We start from the raw sequence: 24,154 nt of genomic DNA, 5'->3' as shown, positions 1-24,154 counted from the left end.
GCACTGTAGAAATTAGACAGTGTTTCATTCAAAAAAGTATTTTTTCGTGAATAATCTTCAGCGTTGTTAGAGCTGAGGCCGGGGGTTCGACAGCAACTCTGCCAAAGCTTGGTTTTGAAATTGGAGAGCCTAACTTTGAACTACAGATGACATAACCTTATACTGCAGGTGTTGCATTCCTCCTTTGTGTTTCTAATCTGGAGAAACGCGTATTTTGCATAGTCTTTATTATCTGTAATTCCCAATGGGCTTGACAAAACTTTCGACTTCCTGTCTTTCTGTCCTATGCTTACAGGAAACTCCTTGATGAAATACAGCCTGCCATCCAGTGCCAAAACCTCTGGGTAAGCAGTCCACTGGCTTGGATATTGTTTAACAGACACTTAAGTATATTTTGGTAGGAAAACAAATAAAATTACTCTTTGTAAAAGTCTCCATTTACCCCAAGCAGAGTAGCTACTGTGAGAGCAGCTGGCTGAGCAGAATGGTTGAGGCAGTCAGGAAGATGCACACCTACTGCTCTACAATATTGATGGAATTAATGGGGCTGAAAACAGATCATCCTGCTGATACCTAAATATTGCACCCTCTTCTGCTGTAATTTTGCACCCTTTTCTCTGCTCTCTGATATTCAAGAATCCTTCCCCACAACTTCCATGAGCTGACAGTCTCTTTTTTAAAGCCAGAGAGCAAATACTACTTTAAGAGTCATCAGTGAGAAATAAAAGCAACTGAAATCAGCATTCTGGCACATAGAATTTAAATATTTCTAAGTAACACAGTGTGTAAACTGTAGTCCAGAAGAAATTGTTCTGGTTTGGAGTAACTTACCAAGAACAGGTTGATGGGGTGATGTAAGCTGGCACACAAAAGCCAGCTTGTACTTTCTGCACTTCAGTAAGCATTTACAATTATGTGAATGTCACTGTTTTGAAAGCCTCAGGCCTAATTCTTCCAACAGCTGAATTAATTTCTTTATAAATAGTTTGATTTTAAGTAGAATTTTCTCTGACTTGTATCTCTGTCACTGAGTCTCTCTGGATGTAGGCAAGAATACATGTTCTGATTATGTCAGTGATTAGAATACAGATAGTTAAAACTGGAGGTTTTCATTTCATCATTGATAAGGACATTGTTTATATATTTTTAATTTAAAAATTAACAGATTACAGCAGTGAAAATGGTAGGTAAAACAGAGTAATCAGGAAGGCTTTTACATGATAAATTCTATGGACATACACACAGGATAAATAAAAGAAGAAAGGACAGTTCAGGTTTCTGTTAAGTTTTGTTGTATAGTCAGACTTTACAAAGCACCATCCTAATCCATTGCATTGCACAGAGTTAGAGTTATTATCCTCACTTTCCATGCTCCTGTGTTTTCCTCCTATTCAGTATTAATAATTCCATGTTAGGAGAGGGGAAAAGACAAGAAATAATACATTTCCATTTGTTCATGTCTAGGATCCAGCTGTAAATCTGCAGGCCAGCTAGATATGTATAGATATATAAGTACAGATTTACCAGCTAGAGGTGGTTACTAGAAGATTTCTTTAGTATTTATGTTCTTCTTTAGTGGTAGTATGAGGGAGATGACATTAAAAGCTATCAGATATTTAATTATATGATAAAGCAATTTTCATTTTAGCATGCTACAACCACACTTCTCTCAATACTTTTTCTGGTCCTCTTGTCCTTGTAAATCTTTTCATTATGGTATCATCTCTTACTTAGAAACCTCAAGCTGCCCATATGGCAACCACCTTGTCTTGGCAGCACCTTGGACTAAAGGGATGCGGTCTCTGTTAGTATCTGACACCTGGTAGAAATGGTGAGGTATTGACACGTCTTACTTGCATGTGGTAAAAGGACATCTGGAATAGAAGGCCTTGAAAATGGTTCAGTTTGCTTGAAATTAAATGTTAAAAAAAAAAAAGAAATCACCATCTGCCATCTACTAATGTGTCTTTGTTGTACCAAGGCTTCAGAGCAAAGAGTGTGTTCCCTTTGACATTAACAGACCTGAAGTTGCACCTTTTTGGTTTATTTTCATGCTATAATGCACTTGATGTTTTATGTTTTATGGTTGTGTAACTGTTCACGGTTTTGGACTGCAGTCACTGATGCCACTTTAGTTTCATCCCGTGTGTCATTTCCCAGCTGTGCCAGCCATGTAAGTAGAGCTGGGCATTTACACTTAACAGTGATTTACCTGGCACAGGTGTACTTCAGTTTTGTGTCCTCTTCATATTTGCTTTGAAAACATGGTAGCAAATGAGGTTACAAATAAAAGTTTTCCCCAGACCAAAAATATTTACCAGGACATATCAGAAATGTTGCAAAACCAAGGTGCTGACTCATAAATCAGAAATTACTGTGTCAATTGCACTCAAGAATGAAGCAAATGACATGATAAAAACCTATGAACGGTCAACAAGTATGTACAAATAAACCCTTAGGAGGCAACTAAAAAAAAGAAAATGGGGAAAACTGAATGCATACAGTGTTTCCTATCTTTAGGTTTGCCCAGCTCTGCTTATGAACAACAGAAATGGTCCCCAAGATCTGTGCTGTGTATGCCAGATGAGGGTGCATAGCATAACATGATTCAGTTGCATGAGGAGTCAAGAGCAGTCATCACCAGCATTTCTATTTCTTCCACGGCCAAGAAAAATACCATGCAACTACAGCCTGGGTTGCCATAAATGATATACCCTTGTTGGCAGACCACAGGTCTAAAATGCTTCCTGACATGTGCTCTAACCACAACAGCTTCCAGCTTCTCTGTAAAACCAGAATGTCAATTGCCTTTGCAGGGGAAGACTTGCTGTTCCATCTGTGGAGCAGAGGCCAAGCATCTGGGGAGAAAGTCCACCCAAGTTTGCTACCAAACCCAACAGAGTTGTTGTGCGTGAAGGCCAAACAGGCAAATTCTCATGTAAAATAACAGGACGACCTCAGCCTCAAGTAACTTGGTTTAAGGTATGACTTCCCCAAAGGTTTCTGTTTTCCTTGTCTTTTGAAATTTTGTAACCTTGAAAGGATGAAATGTGCATTGAAGTCTTAAGTCCCAGTGTCTCCTTTGAGCATACCCAAGATCTCCAAACGCATTTTTTTGTTTGTAAGGAGAGAGCTTTCAGGTGGTAATTAGCTATTTACACTGATTGGGGAATTTTTACTGAAGCTGTCAGTATTTTAGAGAACTATGGTTACTTTCTTTAATTTGGAAGACCAAATATATGACTGCTCTGGTGGCATCCTGCTCCCCTCCACCCTTCAACAGACAAATGTCTTATATATAGTGAAGAGAAAAAAACCACAACTCTTATCAGTGCTTCTATTTTCTCTTGATATCTCCAGGTTAGGGGGGGAAATAAAAAAATAACCACTCAGAAAACTTCTCAGAGAACAGAGAAATGTTTCCAAGTCATTGTCTGCTTTATTCCAGGCTTATCCTTGTTTGTAGTACAAGAATGTCAGGGTACGTCCCCAAACACAGGCAGCCTCTTGCAGTGGAAGTGCTCACTGACATCTCAATCCAGCTGGTGGCTCCACCTGGAGTCTGCCTCTCCTTCCAGCTGCCGTGGTGCTGTGGGACCTGCTGGCTCTCTGGGACTCTGCAGTGCAGCTGCTCCACCACAGCCTGCTTCCAGTCCCACCACACTCACTCAGGTTTTCCAGCTCTGTTGTGCAAAACAGGCTTTGTCACCCAGTTCTCTTTGTTCAGGGCTGTCTGGTAAATGAGAGGGAAGTAGGGACTACCAATCCAGCAGTTTGGATCTGCACTTTGGTGCAGGTTCTCCATACCTTCTTTGTAGTTTCCTGGAGGTTATATTATGTATTTTGCTATTGATGATCACCGTCTGTATCATGGAAATGAACTTATATATCTGCTGGACCACATCTGGCTACTGTAGAACCAATAGATGACTACCTTCCTTACATCAGGAAAGCTTTATCAACAAGTTAAAATAGCACTTTTCATAACTATTAAGCCTGTTTGTAAATACCTGACTCTTAGGATGGGAGAAGCTCTGGTGTCTGATAGCAAGGCACTCATTCTTAATGGCCGATGCTGAAGCAAAAACAGTGATTTGCACACAGATGAGGTATTGGTCAGTTGGTTTGTAGAATTGAAAGGCAAAGATTGTCATTGTGATTATCTAGTTTGTGTAACAGAGAGCACAGAACTACACACATTTCTTCCTGCCTCAAAGCTGTATCTTTGGATTTAACTCCAGTGTAGTTTTTTGAGGGATAGTGAACTACTCTCCAGATTGGAAGCTTTTGCTTAAAAGCATTTGACTTCCTGGAATGAACAGGAACATAAAACTGGTTTGAGCCTGCATACAATGAAAAGATTTTTTTCTAGGAATCTGGGTATAATAAGCAGGGAAAGGCCAAAACTAAACTGAGATGAGTAGGTGACAAAATAGAGGAAAAAGGAAGCCCCCTGAAGATGTGAATTATAGAATTTTGGGCACAATTTATTGTTTACACCGTATGAGTAGTATTCATAGGAGGAATTTGGCTAAAGGATAGGAGAAAGCCATTTTGACCTAATGTTTTACTAAAAAATTCTTGCTCCCCTTCTCTTAGCAATAGCTACTGTCTCATGGTGCCTTGTGATGTTTGCAGGGTGATATTCAGTTACAGCAAAATGAACGTTTCAATATGTACGAGAGAACAGGCATCCAGTTCTTGGAGATCCAAAACGTTCAGCTTGCTGATTCAGGAATTTACACGTGCACTGTGGTGAACAGCGCTGGGAAGGCATCAGTGTCTGCAGAGCTCACCGTTCAAGGTACAGCAAAGGGTTTGCAGGAGAGAGAAAAATGAGCCACAGACATTCTGCTAAAATGTCTCTGGTTGTGTTCTCGATAGGAACAAGAAACATTCACTTCTCCCCAGTATCTTCTCTCTCTCTCTCTCTCCCTCTGTTCATTACATGATGCTGTGGTACCTTGGAGCATGCTACAGCTGTAAACACTTGTAAACAAAAGGAAAAAAATGCAATCCAAGTGCTTTGTAACGGATTCCTTTAAAAACACTTTTTCACTTTTACTGTGACTTCCATGTTTTGAGCATTGATTTGATTTTCAGCAAATGGAACCTGGAACTTATCATTATAATCAGTAATTAATTTTGTATTTGTTGAGTTCTAGCACCAGATGCACATTTATACCAACTCTGTTATGGGGGGGAAAATTTTATCTATATTTCTAGAACCAGGAAAGTAAAGTGAAAGATGAAGATTCTAAATTATGAGAGAGATAAAAACACATCTTAGTAAGATTAAAATTCAGTCTTCTCAACTCCCAACCCTGCCTATTTCACTGCTTGTTAAGGAAACAAATGTCTTTGCATAAGTAGAATGTTGTATATATACATGCATTATCATATATAGCTGATTTTGCAGCTTGGTGCTTTTTAGGGTGCCCTTTTCATCAGCCTCAAAATCATACAGCCTTCAGCAAGCAAAGAGGAAGTTCATCAGTCAGTGGGTAAGCCATCACTGGACCCAATTAAATAATTAAATCCACAGCTGCTGGCTTCAGCTGCAGTCGTGAGGTCAGCGGGTTACATATGCACCCAGCAATGAGTTTTTGTTGCAAAACTTTTAGTTTTATATCAGTGCTGTCATTCTGTAAGGTATCAAGAATATAAATAACAAGTATATGTACATTTGGGATGCTCAAAACCACAGCTAACATTTCTAGAAATTAAAGGTGTACTTTTTATCTATAAGTTCCAATCTGATGAAGCCATTGTAGAAGAAGCTTCTACAGTTTGCCTGTTCAACAGAGGTTGTACAGAAAGGGCTGTTTCTTTCAATAAGCCTTTTATCTAAACAGAAAACTCGGTCCCTAATTGCTGTCCCTGAAGTGGTGAGCTTTTGGTTCTGTAATGGCTACATCTGCCTCGAGAGATGATGCAGAACTGGGGTCACAAAGTCAGCTGTGGTATATGTTTGCTTCAGATGCTGACCACATCTCTGAATAATCCATTCTTTCTTGGATTAGTGCAGGTCAGTAAAAAGGGCACTCTTGTGCAATGCTCTTGATTAGCTGGATGATTCCACTTACCTAACCACAATATAAAATATCTGATTCTTTCATTATCAATTAAATAAGGTTGTCAGAGTTGCTGCAAGATGTTAGCAGACAATCAAGTGGCTCAGAAGTACTACATGTTCTTTCAAAGACATGCAATCTCATATATAGATATTTTCATCCAATAGCTATATTTTTTTCCCAGAGTGGAAGGTGAAGAGGGAAGAGGAAATATTCTTTTAATATGCGGGGTTGCATGGTATTGTCTTGTCTGCAGTCAGTAGTTACAAAGCTTCCTTTTCTGCATTTATCCAGTCTTTTCACTTTTAATTTCTCTATTTCTGTTACTGTTTGACAGGTTTGTTGAAATGAGGTCAATGTGGTTGTTCTTTCTCTCTCTCACCTCAACATTTGTTTGTGTGTAAATAGATACTTTTGGTCACTCTGAATGGCATGGCAAGTCCAAGCATTTAGATGTGGATTTTTGCTTGCAAAACACAGTGGAAATCAGGATATCATCCATCACATCCATCACATGATTTTGTCTTTTCCCTGAGGCAGAGACTCTGAAAGCATTTTTATGAAGTGCTTATTGATTGAAAAATTTGTTATCTTGCAAATTAATTATTGCATGTCTTTCTACTGTGGTTTCTAGTCTCACAGCTGACAGCAGCATAGGTGAAGCTTTGATCTGACCAGGAGAAAACAAATTGCATCCTGAAGACTTAATTAGGGGGTAATGGAGAGATGTGGTTGGTATTTGACCTAGAATGGGATTTCTCTCCTCACAACTATTTATTATCTCATGCTGCCCCCAAGAGAAACAAACACTGTCAAGGTTTTTGAAAATTCATGGAGGGTTACACATGAGGAGACTGACTGTGGGTCAGTATGTGCTCAGTTTGATCAGTGCAGCTGATGAGGCACCTTGGCAAATCAATACAGCTCAGCCGTGTTCCCAGATTTCCTGGTGCTGTTGCGAAGTGAAGAAACGTGATGCATTAGCTTTTGTGTTATTCATGTTAATCATGATAATTCTTGCTACACAGCAAATGGGGTGGTAAATGTTTACAGGTAGGTCCAGGTTTTGGGAGGCTTTATTCCTATTGACTTGGTTCTGTGTTTCAGCCAGAGGACAGCTGTTGTTTCACTGTAAGCATGCTCAGGTGTCAGACTGATTGATGGTTTTTCTTTATCTACCTCTGCAAAATCTGCAGAATTACCATAAGATTTGATAAGCTGCTTCCCAGCTGTAATCACTTCCATACTTCTCTCCTCCAGCACAGAGCTTTTGAGGTTTCCTGAACCTTTAGCTCTGCAGGTGCTGAACATGATGCAGCAATGTCTCAAAAGGGACCAAGACTTCTTTGTGTTACAGCTGAGCAGCTTCCTGTTGTCCGTATCAATTTCAGGTGTTAGACAATCATGACTTCAATGCATTGAAAACTTATGGAGTGAAGGTTCTTAAGTATATTTTTTGCTTAAAATCTTTCAAATTTTTGGAATTCTGCACAGTATTGTGTGTATAATTTACCTGTTTCTTCTTTTATATTTCAGATCCAGATAAGATGGACACATACACTCAGCCACCTTGGTATGTTGTTACTGGAGTACTTTCTCTGACTATTTAATTGGAGTGAGCTGACTTTGACATTTACTGCATGTGCTTTTTTCACAAAGTGATAAATTTTTTGAGGGTCAATCTGTATTTGGAAGTGAGAAGATATTTCCTTGGAATAAGATTCTCTCTTGCTGCCCAATTCAGCAGTCCTGGTAGACTTGTGATGCCACCAGGGAACTGGTGACAACATTATGAAGTACAGAGTTCCTGGTTCAGGAAAGCAAAATTTAAAAAAATTAAACAAGCTATGTGAGTAGAAATTGTACACTGTACCAGAGGGTCCAACTTCATTTTTGGAGTTAACAATGTGAGCGCACCTTGTCAGTTTTGAGCTGGTTGTTCTTTCCTGTCATAAACTAAACATGGCATGGCTGTGGTCTTTGCTGTTGTCTGAAAACACATACAAAAGTAGGGGTAAAGTAACAAGAAAGAAAAAAACAATATTTAGGCCTTCTACAAGACTTTTAAAATTCAATTACTATAATACTTTAAAATTATTTTATAAAATTACTTTTTTTCATGAATGGAAAATGCAGGAATGAAAAGTTAAGACTGTCTGTGTAAGACATTTTGATGAAGGCCAGATGCTTTATAGTCACTGGGATGTTTAATCTGTCCTCACATGCCCTGGATGAGATTTCTAAATGGCATGCTCACACTGTCCTAACTGCAAAGTGGAATTGAAAATGCTGTGCTATTCTGTTTTTCAGATCTGTGTGATTTTTAGGAACATACTTGAAAGTAAGTTTAGTGTAAATGAAACTCTGCAGCATTGGAGGCAGAACTCCCCATGCATGTTGTTCTCCAGAGTAGTTCTGCTTCCTCCATCATTTATTCACAAAAAAAAATTGAAGATGTTTTGTAAAATGGAAAAGTCTTACATTTGTAACTGCAAATCTCAAACGGTGCATCAAACTCTGTCTGAAGAAAGTAGCACAGTAAATATCCCAAGTCTCCCTGAGAGAATAAGTTAATGGCACCAAGTGTAGCGAAACAGAGGTGGGCTGGAAATTACTGCCCTTATTTCAAGTGTGTTCCAATTTTACCTTGGGGCAATTCTGTGGAAGTGTGAGACACAGACACAGTGCTCTACAGGTAATAGCTTAGGGATGAAGGCAATCACCTTCAGTGAAGGAGACTTAGATTCAAGTCCCTAGTCAGTCAGCTACTCTTGTGCCCCCAAAATGCTGAGCAGCAGCTCCATCATAATTCTGGGAAACTCTTCCTAATAAATCCATAGCTGATATTGCTACATCTGGTGAAGTTTTTAATGTGCCACCACCTTTTCTTCCTCCCCTAGACTTTGGTCAAGTTTCCTATCAGTCCTGTTTTGAAATTACCTGAATTACAAGACACCATAATTAGAAAAAGTAAAATCACTTAATAATTTACATTTTTGTTTCCCTTTATGGAAGTATTCTGTTTGACGTTTTGAGCTATATTGTACATGACCTCAATTCATTAAAGCATCAAGTGTTGTTATATCATGGCCATTCAGATCTCATGTAATTGCTTCCCATCTAAAGCAGTGCATGCAAGGTTAATGTCTGGCTGCCAAAACATGTTAGAACTTATGCAGTGGACTTATATCCAGAAATTCCTGAGTTGAAACTGTGTCTGAGCCCTGATTTAATTTTATGAAGTTTTTCACTTTACCTCTTTGACCCATGTTCTTGAACTGATTCTTTAGAAGGAATCTAAAGGCTAATAATTTAACATTTTTGCTAAGGGCTTATATATTATACCATAACTGATAATAATAATGTCTTTATACAGTGTCATGTATCTCCAAACTTCTCATTTTCCTTCAGCATGCCATCAAAGCCAACCACACTTGCTGTTAAAGCTGTTGAAAATTCAGAATTCAAACAGGCAACCAGCAATGGGATTGCTAAAGAGCTGAAATCCAGCAGCACAGAACTCATGGTTGAAACTAAAGACAGGGTGCCAGCAAACAAAGAGTCCTTTTATATCACCAGAGAAGCCAAAGAAAGTAAGCAAGGACAGCACCAAGAAACCAACACAGAACATAATGAAGGAAAAAAGGGACCTCAGGTCTTGCAGAAAACTTCAAGCACCATCACACTACAATCTGTCAAACTGCAACCAGAGCCAAAGGCAGAATCCCAGGCCCCTTCCATCAGACAGGGTGAAAACAGGAAAAGGGGTGTGCAACTCTTGATGTCAGCTCAGCAAACTCCACCTCTGACAGGGCACGTCAGTCCCAGGACTAGAGAAGCAGAAAACAGGTCTGGAGCCTGGGGGGCTGTAATGGAGGAGAAGAGGGAGCACCTGGGAATTCCCCCTCAGTTTGAGACCCATCCACAGAGCCTGGAAGCATCAGAAGGCCAAGAGATTAAATTCAAGAGCAAAGGTAAAGGGATGAAAATTATTGGAGGCCACGGGTTTAGTCAGAAATGGGTTCACTTTTTATGGGTAGAAGTGGAAATCAATTCCTGCTTCTTGGAAAGTTGTTCCAAAGTTCTTCCTAAAGCCTTCTGTAAACAAATGCAGAATCCAATGCTGTTTCCACAACACTTAGAGAAATTTTCAAACCATCCTAAGCCATAGTGTTCATCTTCTGTGTCATCTGGGGTTTCCCCAGATGTAACCAATGCTGCTCCTTCTAGGAGGTAATTTTAGGCCCTCTTATATGAGGGTGCATGAGAGAAAATGGATGATACACTTTCCAGAACTGTATTTAGTGACACTGCCCTTGAGCCAAATATCAGAGGAGAAAATACAATCAGTCACGGCATGTCCCTAGTGGCATCTATTTTTATGTCTCATATTTGGTCAGCCTGATCTGAGTTCTTCCTAACAGCTGAAATGATAAAGTGAGAATTAAAAGGGAGGTTTAGAGTTTGTTCCACAGAATTTGAATGGGTTTTAACCTCTTAGAAGAGTAATGAGAGTTGCATTTTGCTGAATCTGGATAGTAGATTTGGAACACTTCTCTTTTTTTTTAATTGCAATTTTAGAAAATAACCTGGAAACATTTTTCTCCTTTTTTCTTTTTTTTTTTTTAATAATATTTGCACTTTAAAGTGTTTGCATAAAGGAGAGAGAAATTGTTTATTTGTTTCTCTAGAGGCAAAAAAGAAATCACACAACACCATAGTAATTTATTTCATTTCTTGATGAGTCTTGCCCCATGAGTACAGAATATAATTTCTATCACAAGTCCAGAGCATTTGGAGTGGAGAAAAATTTCCAAAGATCCTGGCACATTTTGAACAATTTATTTTTCAGGTATATTATTAAAAACATGAATAGTTTTCTGTCAGAGTATCTCACACACTTTGCAAGCTTTAACTAATTCATGACCCTGTTAGACAGAGGAATAAAGTCCCTATCATAGAGAAACAAGGAGCTCATCCAGTTTTTATTGAAGCCACTGAATGCCTTTGCATTTGGCTTTGGACACAAAGCACAAACTCTGACATGCAAGGCAAGGTGTGTGCAGGGAAATCACAGGCCCTAGCACACTTCAGTACATAATCTGAGAAACTCTCCTGAGAATCCTCTCTGCAGGTGGTGCCCAGGGTTGCTTTCACTGGCCCTTCCTCCTGCTCATGCAGCATCACCTCAGGCAGGTCCAGGACTGTACCAAGGTGACCTTTGAACATCCCCAGGGTGGGGAAACTCCACAACCTCTCTGGGCCAGTGCTGAGTAAAGAAGGGTTTGTGTTCAGACAGAACCTTCTCTTTTGCAGTTTCATATCCATTTTGTCTGTGACTTTTAGAAGAACAGCTTTTAGACTGAAGCTTTTTTCAGATATGGTTTTACATATTACCAAATATTCGGTATTTTAAGTGATGGAGTGGCCAAGAAGTTTTAGAAGATCAGAAATATTAAACTTTCTGACAACAGTTTTGTGTATTGCCCATTAAGGTTTAGATAATTATGTATGTGTAAAGTGTACCTAATTTATACTAAAGTGAATAATACTAAATGAATAATACTAAATAATTCTAATTATGAATACCTATCTATAAAAATCTAAATGTCTGATTGTCTAGTTTCAGGGAAGCCAAAACCAGATGTGGAGTGGTTCAAAGAAGGTCGACCTATTAAAGCTGGAGAAGATGTTCAAATATATGAGGAAGATGGAATTCATTGCCTATGGATAAAGAAAGCCTACTTGAGGGACAGTGGATCTTACAGCTGCACAGCTGTCAACCCCAAAGGCCAGACTTCCACCAGCTGGTTGTTAACTGTCAGAAGTAAGTTCTTGTGAGCCCATCTACACTTTGGAAACTGGCTGGGCTTTTTTAAGCTGTCAGAGGGTTGTTACTACATAATTGTTACTTGACTTCTCAGTGCTGGTTAGTTCTGATTCCTGCCTCTGTGAATAAAGTGGTGTGCGATAGCTGGCAAGCCACTTTCTACATCAGTTTCCCTTCTGACATGTTGTGGTTTTTGTTGTTTGTATAGCTAAAACCATCTCAATATGTGTTTTGTATGCAGGGAGGGCTAGTCTCAACTCAGGTTTCCTATTAATGTTTGTATTTAATACAGACTGTCAGTGGCTTTATTGTTGTTGTACTGCATTTGATTTTTATGAAGTTGCTTATCATTTCTACACCCCAAATTTGAAAATTTTTTGGATTACAAGCCAATTCTGTGCAGTAAAGCGAATAAGAAGAAAAGGGAAGGAATGACAATTGTGATTTCTAAATTCAAGAACATGTCCCAGTGACAAATTATTTTAAGTTTTCAGCCAGTATCTTACTGGGCTGGTTGCAATTTTTGCTGGGTCTAGAAAATCCTGTCGTCAATTCTAATGTTTTCACCTGGTTTTAAGTTTTGCTCTGGATCTATGTTCATATTCATGCAATTTTTCTCCATTTGCTGTGCCTGACGTTAAACCAGGATACCCAAGATAATTTCTTTTTGTCTCATGAGAGACCTATAAACTGCATCCTTAAGTCACACTATTTCTCACTGGGAGAGAGACTGGGAGAAGACAGACAAGAGGAGAGAATTGTCATCCTCTTCTTTGTGCTGAGCTCCCTGCTAATACGCTGCATACACTTCTAGTGATCGCCTGCAAATGGTGGATTCTGGCATAGAAAATCACTGCCTAAAACAGAACTTGAGGCCTGGCAATGCTTGTCTTGGAGATGAGAGAAGAATCTCTTCTTTATACCAGTCTGCTGCTCAAAATTATTTCTATCACCCAATAAAACATTTCACTGTGGTTAGCCCAGCCATGTCATCTAAGCATACTGCAAAAAAGGCTCTAAGTGTAAAGCTAATTTCATCAATCTCAGTTAAAGGAACTGTTTTCATTTTGGTTTCCAAGGGCCTAAAGTTGAAGAGGTTGCTCCATGCTTTTCCAGTGTCCTGAAAGGATGCACTGTGAGCGAAGGGCAAGACTTTGTGCTGCAGTGCTGCGTGGGAGGGGTCCCTGTGCCCAACATCACATGGCTTCTCAATGGTAAGCAATCTCCTGCTCCACAACACCTGCATGAACGCACCGACACCCCAAAGCGTGCTAAATCACCCTCATACAACCCGCCGGGGCACCTGAGGAAAACCCTTTCCAGGAGCACCAAGTGCGCCAAAGGCTCTGTGAGCAGAGCTGTGGTGCCGCACTTCTGCACGGTGTCCACCAGGGTGCGCTGGTGGCACGGCAGTGCCAGGTGAGTTACCTGGGCTGTGCCAGGTGAGTTACCTGGGCTGTGCCAAGGGCTGTGCCAGGTGAGTTACCTGGGCTGTGCCAGGGGCTGTGCCAGGTGAGTTACCTGTGCTGTGCCAGGTGAGTTACCTGGGCTGTGCCAGGGGCTGTGCCAGGTGAGTTACCTGGGCTGTGCCAGGTGAGTTACCTGAGCTGTGCCAGGTGAGTTACCTGAGCTGTGCCAGGTGAGTTACCTGGGCTGTGCCAGGGGCTGTGCCAGGTGAGTTACCTGGGCTGTGCCAGGTGAGTTACCTGGGCTGTGCCAAGGGCTGTGCCAGGTGAGTTACCTGGGCTGTGCCAAGGGCTGTGCCAGGTGAGTTATCTGGGCAGTGCCAGGTGAGTTACCTGGGCTGTGCCAAGGGCTGTGCCAGGTGAGTTACCTAGGCTGTGCCAAGGGCTGTGCCAGGTGAGTTACCTGGGCAGTGCCAGGTGAGTTATCTGGGCTGTGCCAGGTGAGTTACCTGTGCTGTGCCACACAGCAGTGCCAGGTGAGTTACCTGTGCTGTGCCACACAGCCCCTCGCAGTGATGTGACATGGCTCTGCTGCTGCCGCCTGTGCTGAATCCTGTGCTGCCCCCACGCCTCTGGCACGAGCTTCTGCTCTGAGAATAATGGTTTAGTGTCATGATCCTGCAAAGACAGTACCCTGCCTGATTACACAGCTGAACAGTCAAGTTTACTTAACTTCCTCTTAATATCAGAGTTAGTCCCAAACAGTGTTTTTCTTCAATTCCAAATGATTTCAGAAATCCAGGCACTACGTGCTTTGGCTAAGGACTCTTTCCATTTAGACCCATATCTGTAAAACTCTAGAATAGTTTATTCAGCTTAACTCTTGATCACCTCTTTTACTCCTGAAGTGCAATTGATTTTTTTTTTTTTTTCAGACTCTCCCAGGCTATCTATCTTTGTGTGTGTGGTTATAAACAAAGAGTAGCATACTTTGCCACAAAGATATTTGCTCCAGGATTATTTTAAAATTAATTATTTGTACATGATCTGTGTTGTCCTTTAGCTATTCAGAGTAAATGGGCTAACTGGAAAAGGTGGCAGGGCAAATGAACCATGACCTTGAGACTGGTATGTTCCCACAGGCTGGGCTGTTCCCCTTCCCAATAACTCCATGTCTAGAATAGAAAGGCCAGTGCTTTATTTACAACACAAAACATGTGAGTAAAGGTTCTGACACTCTCCCATTGGACATAATTTGTTTTTCTGTCTGAAAATATGTCTATGCTGAAGTTCTCCTTTGCAGATGTGAGTAGAATCTCTGTTTGGCTGTGCAAGAATTGTCGTGCAGCTCAGGAGCATTTCATCCAAGCTTCTAACTGCAATTGGCTCAATATCACAATTTAGGTGGGTTTTTTTTTTTTAGTTAGCTAAAACAAAAAATGGTTTAGTTCAAACCATTAGGGTTCTGTGAGAGTCAGTGCATTAACTCTACTTTTAAATCAAAAGGCAGTGATGAGTCTGCATAACAGAAGCACAAGAAACTCTCATCATAATAAAAATTAGACACTTCATATATTACTCTGAAGACATAAGCATACGACTTTCATTCCAGGCTGCTGAAACATATCACTGTAGTTTAATGCTTTTCTGTCGTGCATAGGATTGTGAGACATAACTGTTTATATATCATTTTGATACAAACGTGAAAGGATTATAAAGAGTTGTTTAAAGTTAATAATTCCATGTACACTCTTGGGGTTATTATTTTACTTAAGGATCACATTGGCTGTTGTGATATCCACTTGAATGCAAACATTTCCTTCCTGTCTACCACCTAGCTAGATATTACAAACTCCTCATATTTATATCCCTGATCAAATAAAGAAGAAAGTTGTGAAATATTACTCCAAGCAGACATAACAGTTCTTTTGGCAAAATGACACGGTGGAGTCTTTTATCAACTGGCCACATAAAGAAAACAGCATATTCACACACATATAGTTGTAGGCAGGCAGACCAATTCTGTTTTTAAAAAGGGTATATTAGCATCTGCTCTCCATGTCTGGAATATAAAGCTTTTTAGAGTCACAACTGAACTCTACTAAGACAGAGGAAAAAGCAATATGCTGTGACAATCCCACTACTGTTCAAAATACAGCACTTTTGCAGAACTCCATAGAAATAAAAATCACATGGAACAGGATGTGTAAAGTTCACTAGAAAATATCAAATGCAAATTGTCTTCCAAGCATGACAATGATAACAAACCAGAATTAAGCTGAGCAGAATAGTGAGGAAAGAATGTATATCTTCATGAAATAACGAATGTGAAGATCAAGTTATCAGTCATAAGAAACATGGACAGAAGGCTGCTTTGAGAAACAAAAAAGAAAGAAAAAAAAAAAAAAAATAGGAGGGCAGCAGAACCTGTTCCCTTCCAAGCTGGCCATCCCTTGATACTGAACAGGCTGCATGGTGTCCACTCTGCCTTCCCCAGTCTCCAAGGAATCCACACCACCTGAGAACTGAAAGCTTTGCTACAACTTCTTGTACAATGTTACATCCAAGTACTACTTTAGATACCAAGAATATTTACCGGCTGTGACTACATACCTATTTAAAACATATCCCAAGCATTACACAAGTTGATCTCTCCTTCAGGTCAAGTGAGACAAAAAATAGATGATGTATGCTCTGCATTGTCTGTAATTCCATCTTACTATCTGTAAGGATGAGTAGTTTTTCCATATTCATAGAGACTGAACAAATAAGAGCTACCTGACTGAACTATGAATTTCATCTGAGCTCTTACTCTTCTCTGCAAATGTACTGTTAAAGCTTTTTTCTGGCTTTTTCAAGGTGGTTCTTTCTCCTTTTGTTCTCCCTCTACATTTTATTTAACTTTATTTTTGAATTTTCACTGATTTACTGGCAACTTCCCTGAAAGGAGAATTCTTGTATTTTAGTTCTGGCCTCACCAAAGCCTTATAAATAAATAAGTTTGTGTGTGCACTCTCAGTGAGAATACTTCAGTGTGTAACTCCAATTTAATTTATCTTTTTAAAATACTTTCTAGTTAACTTCTTTTTCAATTGCAGGAATAAGGAGTATATGACCATTTTAAGTAACTTTTTATTGATATTGCTTTCTGTGTGGGTTTCCTTTCTCCCAAAGTTTAATTGAACCTCTTTCTGCTGAATTTAAGAACAAGATGACAATGACTTCAATATAACAACTTTATGAGTAGTGTTTGGTTTTAGGATAGCTTTGTGATTTGTCCAGAGAGCTCTTAATAAATGGGCCAGGGGAAAATGTTCTTTATTCAGGCATAACATGCCAGAAGAAAGGTATTTCTTGTTATTGTTCCTGCTGCCAAGCTGTCCTGGAGATTTCACTGTTCTGCCTCTGGAGAAGGAAACGTTTCACTACTGGGAGGGTTGTTTTTATTACATCAAAATATAAGTACTGTGGATGTAACTTAGAATCTTGCTGTAGGTTTTTTCTAAGGGCTGATATGCTTGTGCTCGTTTTTCTGGGGTCCAGTGAAAAGGCTGTTCTGTAAGTGAATTCACTATTTTTTGAATAATGCTAAGAAATAGCCAGTTATGTTGGGAGCTGAAGTGAAAAAGAGCCCTGGCAAAATTTGAGGACATGGTAAAGGAGTTTGCATTTTGCTTTTCCATGCACAACATTTACCCTATTCATCTGGTTACGTAAAACAGAAATGTAAAGGCATTGTTCTGCTTTTCATGATGCAGCTTTTATCCCAGGGGTGTTTCTGATACGGTGTCGTAGCACCATGTGTCACCACCAACAGCTGCAATGTCAGAACGCCAGGCAAGGACCCTGTCAGGTTAAACATTCTGTAGCTGGACCAGGAAGGCAGTCCCCTGTCCTCCAACAGAAAGCTTTGTCTGCTTGGGCTTTAGCTCTACCTGTACATATTTGAATGTAGTGCTATTCCCACATGCAGAAACGCTGTGGTTTAATGTAATAGTGCCACCAGTCTGTGTGTGACTGAGTGAAAATGAGCTCAGAGGAACCAATAACAGGAATATGTGACCTGTGACAAAGGTTGGAGAGGTTTTATTCTAAAATTTTTCTGGATAGTTCTAGATAGTGAATGTTCACCCCAATTTTTCATACAATAGAAAATTTTCTAACTTAACAGATGGCTTATAAGCAAAGGATGAAGATCATCTACCACATTTTATAATATATGCAAGTATTGGATGATACTGATTTTGGCACATTTGTGTTTCAGAATGAAACTTTGTGTGCATATAGATAGTGCACAGATAGTAACTGCCTTCTGAGTCAGCTTCCTCTGAAAATCAGAGATGAGAGAAAAATCTGTCCCATCATTTAATTTATCCTGCTCATAGTGCAGAACTGGTTCTTAAAAACCCCAGAGCTGTGTCCTTTAAAATTATTTTGGCAATGAAATAAATTTCGATCTTTTTTGACCACAAACTCCCAAGCTACAGACATCTTCAGATCAGTCCTGCACAATTTCTCTGCTGTTTCATCCTCTTCTCTTAGATGACCATGATTTCTATTTCCAGCATGATGTTTATGCACAGGTATAAAGTTGTCTTTAGTATTGCATACACTGGGAAAGCAACCAAAGATGAGTCAGTACTGGAAACTATTTAATATTGGGAAAACAGATTGCAGAAGCATTTTAGAAAGTAAGGCTGAGACTGATGACAGTTCCTGAAACAGGAGCAAGACAACTGTAAGCCATCTATACTTATATTTAAGCATGTCAAACCACTTCAAGGAACCAGTTTCTTAAATTTAACTTCTTTAATAGTCACATCACCGCAGATGAGACTGCACCCTTCTGTTGCTGGCCATACTGTAGTGTAGATTGACTGCTTCTGTAAATCAGCTTCATGGCTCTGTTGCAGATTTTACTGTCTCTCTTGGAATGTTTTCCACTGCAAAGAACACCTTGGAGGACTTCAAGTGCTTCTTCGTGCCAGACAGATTTTGCACATCTAGCTTCATCTGTATTTTATCTAGTTTCAGCCAAATTACAAGATGGAGACCACGTCTGAAGCAAACACACATTTCTTGTCTTATCTACCTCAAAGAGAATCAAAAATAATCTTTTGTCCTTTTGCTGCTACTCAAGGTAGCAGGCAGTGGATCTGGTGGTGAGCTTTGTCTGACAACCTTGTTGTGGTTTGTGTGCTTGGGATGCTGCTGGTTGTAGTCACTAGAGAGCAGTGGCTGTGCACAGAGTGGGATTTGGCTCTGCACTTCCATAGGCTGGCTGGAGTTAGGTTCAGATTTCACTGAAAACTAAAGTGCTTTTGAAATTTGTCTGACGTATTAAGTCAATTCTCTTCCTTTCTGTCTGCAGACCAGCCAATTCAATATGCCCATTCCACTTTTGAAGATGGAGTTGCAAAACTGACTGTCCAAGATGCCCTACCAGAAGATGATGGAATTTATACCTGTCTGGCTGAAAACAACACAGGACAGGCATCTTGCAGTGCTCAGGTCACAGTCAAAGGTGAATACTACAATCATATAATCTTTTTTAACAATAATAACTTTGGATCCTTAATAGAGGTGGTTGTAAGTGAATTCCACATTTTCTCCAAGCTTTTGTCAGCTGGGTACCTCTTCTCCTCCTTGGAGGTGTGTGCAGCTTAAGTCCTTAAGGAGTGTGCAGTGTAAAGTAATGAGCATATTTCAGGAAAAGGTATTAGCTGTTCTGGAAAGGTTTACCAGTGTAAGAAAGACTTGGACTGCGAAAAAAAAACGAAACTAACTGGAGTATCACCAATATCACCCATGAGAGAATGTTACAGGGAGGAGGCAGATGTTACTCCTTGCTCCTGAAAGGCAGAGCAGAGACCAACACCAGGGACTGCAGTTATGATAGCAAATTCCAATATGCTTCTTCTGTTACCAGGATTTATCAGATTCAATTCTGAACAGGCATCTATCAGCTAACAGGGGACTGTGTATAAGAATTATATCTAAATATTTGGAATTTTGGTAGTGAAGGTACCAGAAGAACATTGTAGTAAGCAGTGAAGGTGATCTGTTGGCTCAGAAATCTGACAGAGTGCTGATTTGACAAAAATGATTTGTTCATGAAAGCCATAATTCTGTACTAGAATCTCAACAAACACATTCTAATAGACCAGAGTTCAAAATGAAGACAAGAGAAGATAGAATTCATGGATAAATTTGACAGTGAGGTAGTATCCATCAATATCATGGTCTTTATTCTTTCTATATCCTCTGATATCAATTCTGTACAGGAGTTTTTTTTCATGGCCTGGAGATTATCCCCTCCTGCCTCCCTTCAATCCCCTTCCCTCAGACCCTCCCTCCCTCTACAATCAAGCCTATATTTGGTATTTTTCACCCACAAATTAATTTTCCCCGAAGTTAGAATAGTTTGTCACTGCCTGTCCAACAGACTGCCAAGGGAACTGTTCCTTTTGTTTATCACTAAATAATACCTGCCCTAAATTTGTGCATTCAGTTTGGTGGAAAATGCACTCTGACCCCTGGGATCTCAAGATTAGTCTTTGTTTACCAGTGTTCTGGGGTGTTTGTCTACAGCTCTTTAGTGCTATGCCTGCTCCTATTCTGTCTGTATGACAAGGCTAAAGTAAAAACAAAGTAATTCTGCTAAACCTATGAGCTAATTTCTTGATCATCAAATTGAAAATACAGTCATCCCTCTCTACCCTCCCGCCTTTGAAAATGGCACAAAGTAAGAAAACATCAATTTAAAATATGCCTGAAACTAATCTCTTCTCAAAGTTATCATTTACTATTTCTCTGAAGCATTTCAGCTGCATTAGCTAAGGGCCAGTGAAGAATGGTCCGCCTCAAGGGATCTGTTTTTGACCTGGGGCTTTCTGATCCTTGCCTGGGACTCAGAAACCAAAGGGACAGTCCCCTTTTACTGAGCTTTTCTGAGTTATTTTAGGGCTGACAGGCAATGCTAATGTGGGAGTAGTAGTGAGTGAGCCTTTCCCTGGGCTTGTGTGCTCTGCTGAGCTATCTCAGGCCACGTAGTCACTGTTGCACTGTGTTGAATTCCTCTTGCACTTTACACAAGCTGGGGGTAGAGCGCTGCTTTGCTGTCATCATGGCGAGTTAGTTTCTCTCATCTGCATCTCATTCTATTTTCTAGGAGTTGTGGAATAGGGAGGGGGAAGAATAAGAGTAGAATCAAGAACATACATGACAGGCTGTAAAAATACATGTTCAATATTTTTAAAGTTTTAGATATCCTGTCTTCTCTAAAATTCATTATGTCCCTCTTGCCATGAGGATTACAGTAACTTTCCCCAAAACTCAGATCAATGTATTTTTCTGCCAAAAATAATAACAAACTTAAAATCTAATTTCCAAATCTCTTATCTGTTTATGTATGATTTTCCATCAGAATCTCTATCAAAGGCTTATTGGCATGAGTTCCCTGAGTCTCTGAATGCTGCTACTAAGGCTTCTCTAAATGCTCAGCCTGTGCAAATAGATTACAACAGAAAATGGTTGTATGTGCAGAAAGGGAGAAAACTTCAAAAATCCTCTCCTGATCAAACACTAATTTTTGGAATAAAGTCTGTGAAATCGTTTCTGAATTGCAACCCATTTTATCCAGGTCCTTTTAGTCTCCAAGATGATTTAAGGATGTCAGGTTTCCTGCAGTGCTCAGTTTGTTCATTCATTGTTAGAGAAATATTTTCCCTTTCTATGTGAGAAGTAAGCCATATTTAATCTAAGAAGGAATGGATGTTCTTGGCATATCATCAGTATCAGACCAGTGTCAGAATTCAGCTTTTCCTTAACTTGTGGTCCTTGGACACATCTCTGTCTGGGTCTAGATTTCACTTCATACTGCCATTTTTGGCTTTGCTCTCTATCCTACTGCAGGAAGGATCTCATGAAGGGACTGATCTACTCTGATCACTGGGGAAATTTTGCCTGAGGTGAATAGCCTCTCTTAACACTAAAGCTCAGTTTTGTCTTTGTAAATGAAATTCAGTTCACAGATAACTCAGAAAAGTTAGCAGCAAGGATAGTGAGCATCAAACTCTTCAATTCATGTTTGAATTGTAGTACAAGATGATCCTTAACCTGCTAGTAGGTTACAGGTATTATCTAGCCACATATCATGTTTTCTAATAAACTTCTGTGCATTCTTTGCCTTTTCAATGGTCTATTTCTTTGTTTTTGTGAAAGGAAATTACTGTAGGAAACATTTTAAAGGTCCTTTGCCCAATAAAGGGTTACTCTTCCAAGTCCAGTTAAATAGAGGAATGGGATTTTTTCCAGTAGTTTCAGCATGATTTGCACTGGGCCCTGGATAATTAGCTAAGCTAATTGTGGCATAACTTTCCTTCTAAGTCATCAGTCTCAGATTCATTTATGGTTGTCTTTTTCTTCCTTACTGTTAAGCGGGATAAATTCTGTCTAGCACTGGACAACCTCCTTTGTTTTGTATGGAAAATAGTGAAGGCACTTAGTTGTTTGTAGGAGGCTTTTGGCACTGTGTGAAAAAAAGCCCCCCCATTTCATATGGATGGGATTCATATAGAAATGGAATTGTCTTAAAAAATTCAAATTCATCAGTCTTCTGCTTATTTAAAGTGAGAAATTACCACATTCAAATCACTTCAGATCTCTCTACTTAAGTAAGTGATCTGAAGGCTGAGCAAATTGGTGTAGATCCATTGGGTAGTCTCTGGAGAAACTAAGTTAATCAAGGTGAAGCCAATTTTGGCCTTGTAAAGGACTAAGTAGACGAGGCTCAACCCTCTGGCAGCAGTTTCTCAAAGCTGACACACAGGTAGAGATGAACTACAGAGACTGAGCAGTGCTCCCTGGAAAAAACAGTTTAACAAATGTCTTCACCATGAGAATTATTTCTAACTGAACCTCCAGTGAGTAGGTAAATGTTAGATCAATTGGTCTTATGCATGTAAGCCTGAGAGGTGAGAAACATGGTCCAGTGTTATTCAAACACTCAATTATAGATATTCCTGAAATGGTACCATATGCTACTAAATGTAGGATTATTTTTTTCTCATGCATTGTTTTCTACATACAGGAAAATCAGAATTTGGGAGGCTTTGGGGCTGATGCACATGTTATTTCTAAAGTTTTTGCACAACATGTGCAAAAAAACATGACTGATTTGTTCCTGTTACGTGCAAGCTGTTGCATTTTTTGTGCAAATTTTCACATTTCATAGTACGATTTTCTTATTGTTCTATGATATGAAAATAAGTATACAAGCCTGTCCTGGTTTATCACCCCAGGACAAAGCCATTTTTGGCATTTCCACACCAGGCATCCTACTTTAAAAACACACAAACCAACTAGCTCTTTACAGGGATATTCAGGGTACATTCAGGTCACCTGAGATATATGGTGATTATATACTGATGGGAATTGCAGATACACAGGTTTATTTATGAATTTATGAACCAGACTATGAATAAATTATTAAGTTATTTAGTATGAATTAATGACTCTTTTTATCAGGGTGGTTGAATATTTTAATCAGGTCTTTTATGAATAGGAAACCGAGTTGAGGAAAAGTTAATTGCCTCTGGATGTACATGTGTAGTGAGTTGGTGTTACTGTTTTGCTGAGGCTGTGACAATCAGAGTATAAAAGCAAGTCAGATGGAGATAATAACTGGTATAGTTGGAAGGTAATGCCAGCTCCCAGGAGTGGTGAGAGCCCTTCAGGTCTGCCTCATTCCTGAGATAAGCCTTCTGGTATGTGGTTGTCAGTTAACTAATCACTGACAAGGAGTTATAGGTCAGATCCACCTGTAGAAAAAATGTGTCAGAGAGATTTTAATTACCTGACATTCACACCAATACCTGAGTGTGCTACACATGATTATGGACTGCAGGGAGAGGGTTAAAAGTGTGGGCTCTGTTGTGCTGAACCACATCAATACTGCATGTGGGAAGCTTCTCTTATTTTGCAAGTAGACTCTGCATGTCAGAGTGGTAGGTGATTGCCTCGTTCAGCTTTCTCTAAGTATGGTATCAAGCTAGAGCACTTGCTGTGGCTCTTAGGACAATGTCCTCTGTCTTGGAGTTCTGCAAGCAAGTTTGTTTGATGACAAACAAAATACCTGACCCACTGCACACTCCTTGAGATTTCTCCAGCCTCCCTGCACCAGGCAGCATCACTGGTTGTTTCTAAAATGGAGCACATGAGGTGTGGGCAGTGAGAGCAGCAGGGCAGGCTGGCAGACACGGTGTTTCTGTGGGCTCTCATGCTCTGCAGACATTTACTGATGTTTGTTTTCTGCACACTGCTGGATTTTTGTTTGTTTCTTTTTTAATACAGGCCTAATACTCTTTGTAAGCAAGCACCATTCAGGAGATAGTGCTGCTCCTGCTTATTGGCTCCTGACCTCATTTCTCTTTCCCTGCCAACAGTGCATTTGCCTGGACTCACATCTGTTCCTCTTTCTCCCCCACCACTCTGTTCATGGCTTTTTTTTCCCAGTGCAGCCTCTCCAGCATAAGTGTCTATGTTGGGAAGCCTATAGCCCTTCCAAGCCGATTACTGTAGTCATTCATTGATCACTGGACGAGCAGATTAGAGCCACCTGAAAGCCTGTCACAGTCCCTGCTGTAACCAGTTTATTTTACTGAGAGCAGCAAAGGGAGATGCTTTCTGAAAAACCAGTTTGTTTTGTTCCTGCCGCTCTTCCATCTGGTGTGAGTGGGACCATAAAATATACCCAGGTGGAAGAAAACCTTTCAGGTAGGAATCTTTTCCTTCGGTCATGAGAGATGCTTTCTTCAGGTCGTGGGTTGTTTTTCCTTCTCTCT

The 24,154-nt window shown here is 39.9% G+C and overlaps 1 protein-coding gene across 14 annotated transcripts in view; it reads left to right on the top strand.

The window, feature by feature from the left end:
* MYLK (myosin light chain kinase) overlaps nt 1-24,154 on the top strand; it is a 194,924-nt gene that overhangs the window by 78,100 nt on the left and 92,670 nt on the right. For 10 of the 14 annotated variants that reach the window (XM_086898152.1, XM_086898155.1, XM_086898162.1 and 7 more), the window contains 8 exons: nt 296-344; nt 2,817-2,982; nt 4,639-4,804; nt 7,611-7,647; nt 9,486-10,048; nt 11,698-11,901; nt 12,984-13,118; nt 18,682-18,834. In XM_086898152.1, the coding sequence (XP_086754278.1) occupies nt 296-344; nt 2,817-2,982; nt 4,639-4,804; nt 7,611-7,647; nt 9,486-10,048; nt 11,698-11,901; nt 12,984-13,118; nt 18,682-18,834 (1,473 nt within the window). Of the gene's footprint in view, nt 1-295; nt 345-2,816; nt 2,983-4,638; nt 4,805-5,434; nt 5,505-7,610; nt 7,648-9,485; nt 10,049-11,697; nt 11,902-12,983; nt 13,119-17,991; nt 18,049-18,681; nt 18,835-23,798; nt 24,087-24,154 lie in introns of those variants that run through there. The other 4 variants (XM_086898164.1, XM_086898163.1, XM_086898166.1 and 1 more) reach the window with 3 other exon arrangements.

This window comes from Cyanistes caeruleus, chromosome 7 (genome assembly GCF_971803275.1).
Source record: "Cyanistes caeruleus chromosome 7, bCyaCae1.hap1.1, whole genome shotgun sequence".
NCBI classification, from domain to species: domain Eukaryota; kingdom Metazoa; phylum Chordata; class Aves; order Passeriformes; family Paridae; genus Cyanistes; species Cyanistes caeruleus.
This window is presented reverse-complemented; position numbering and strand designations above follow the sequence as displayed.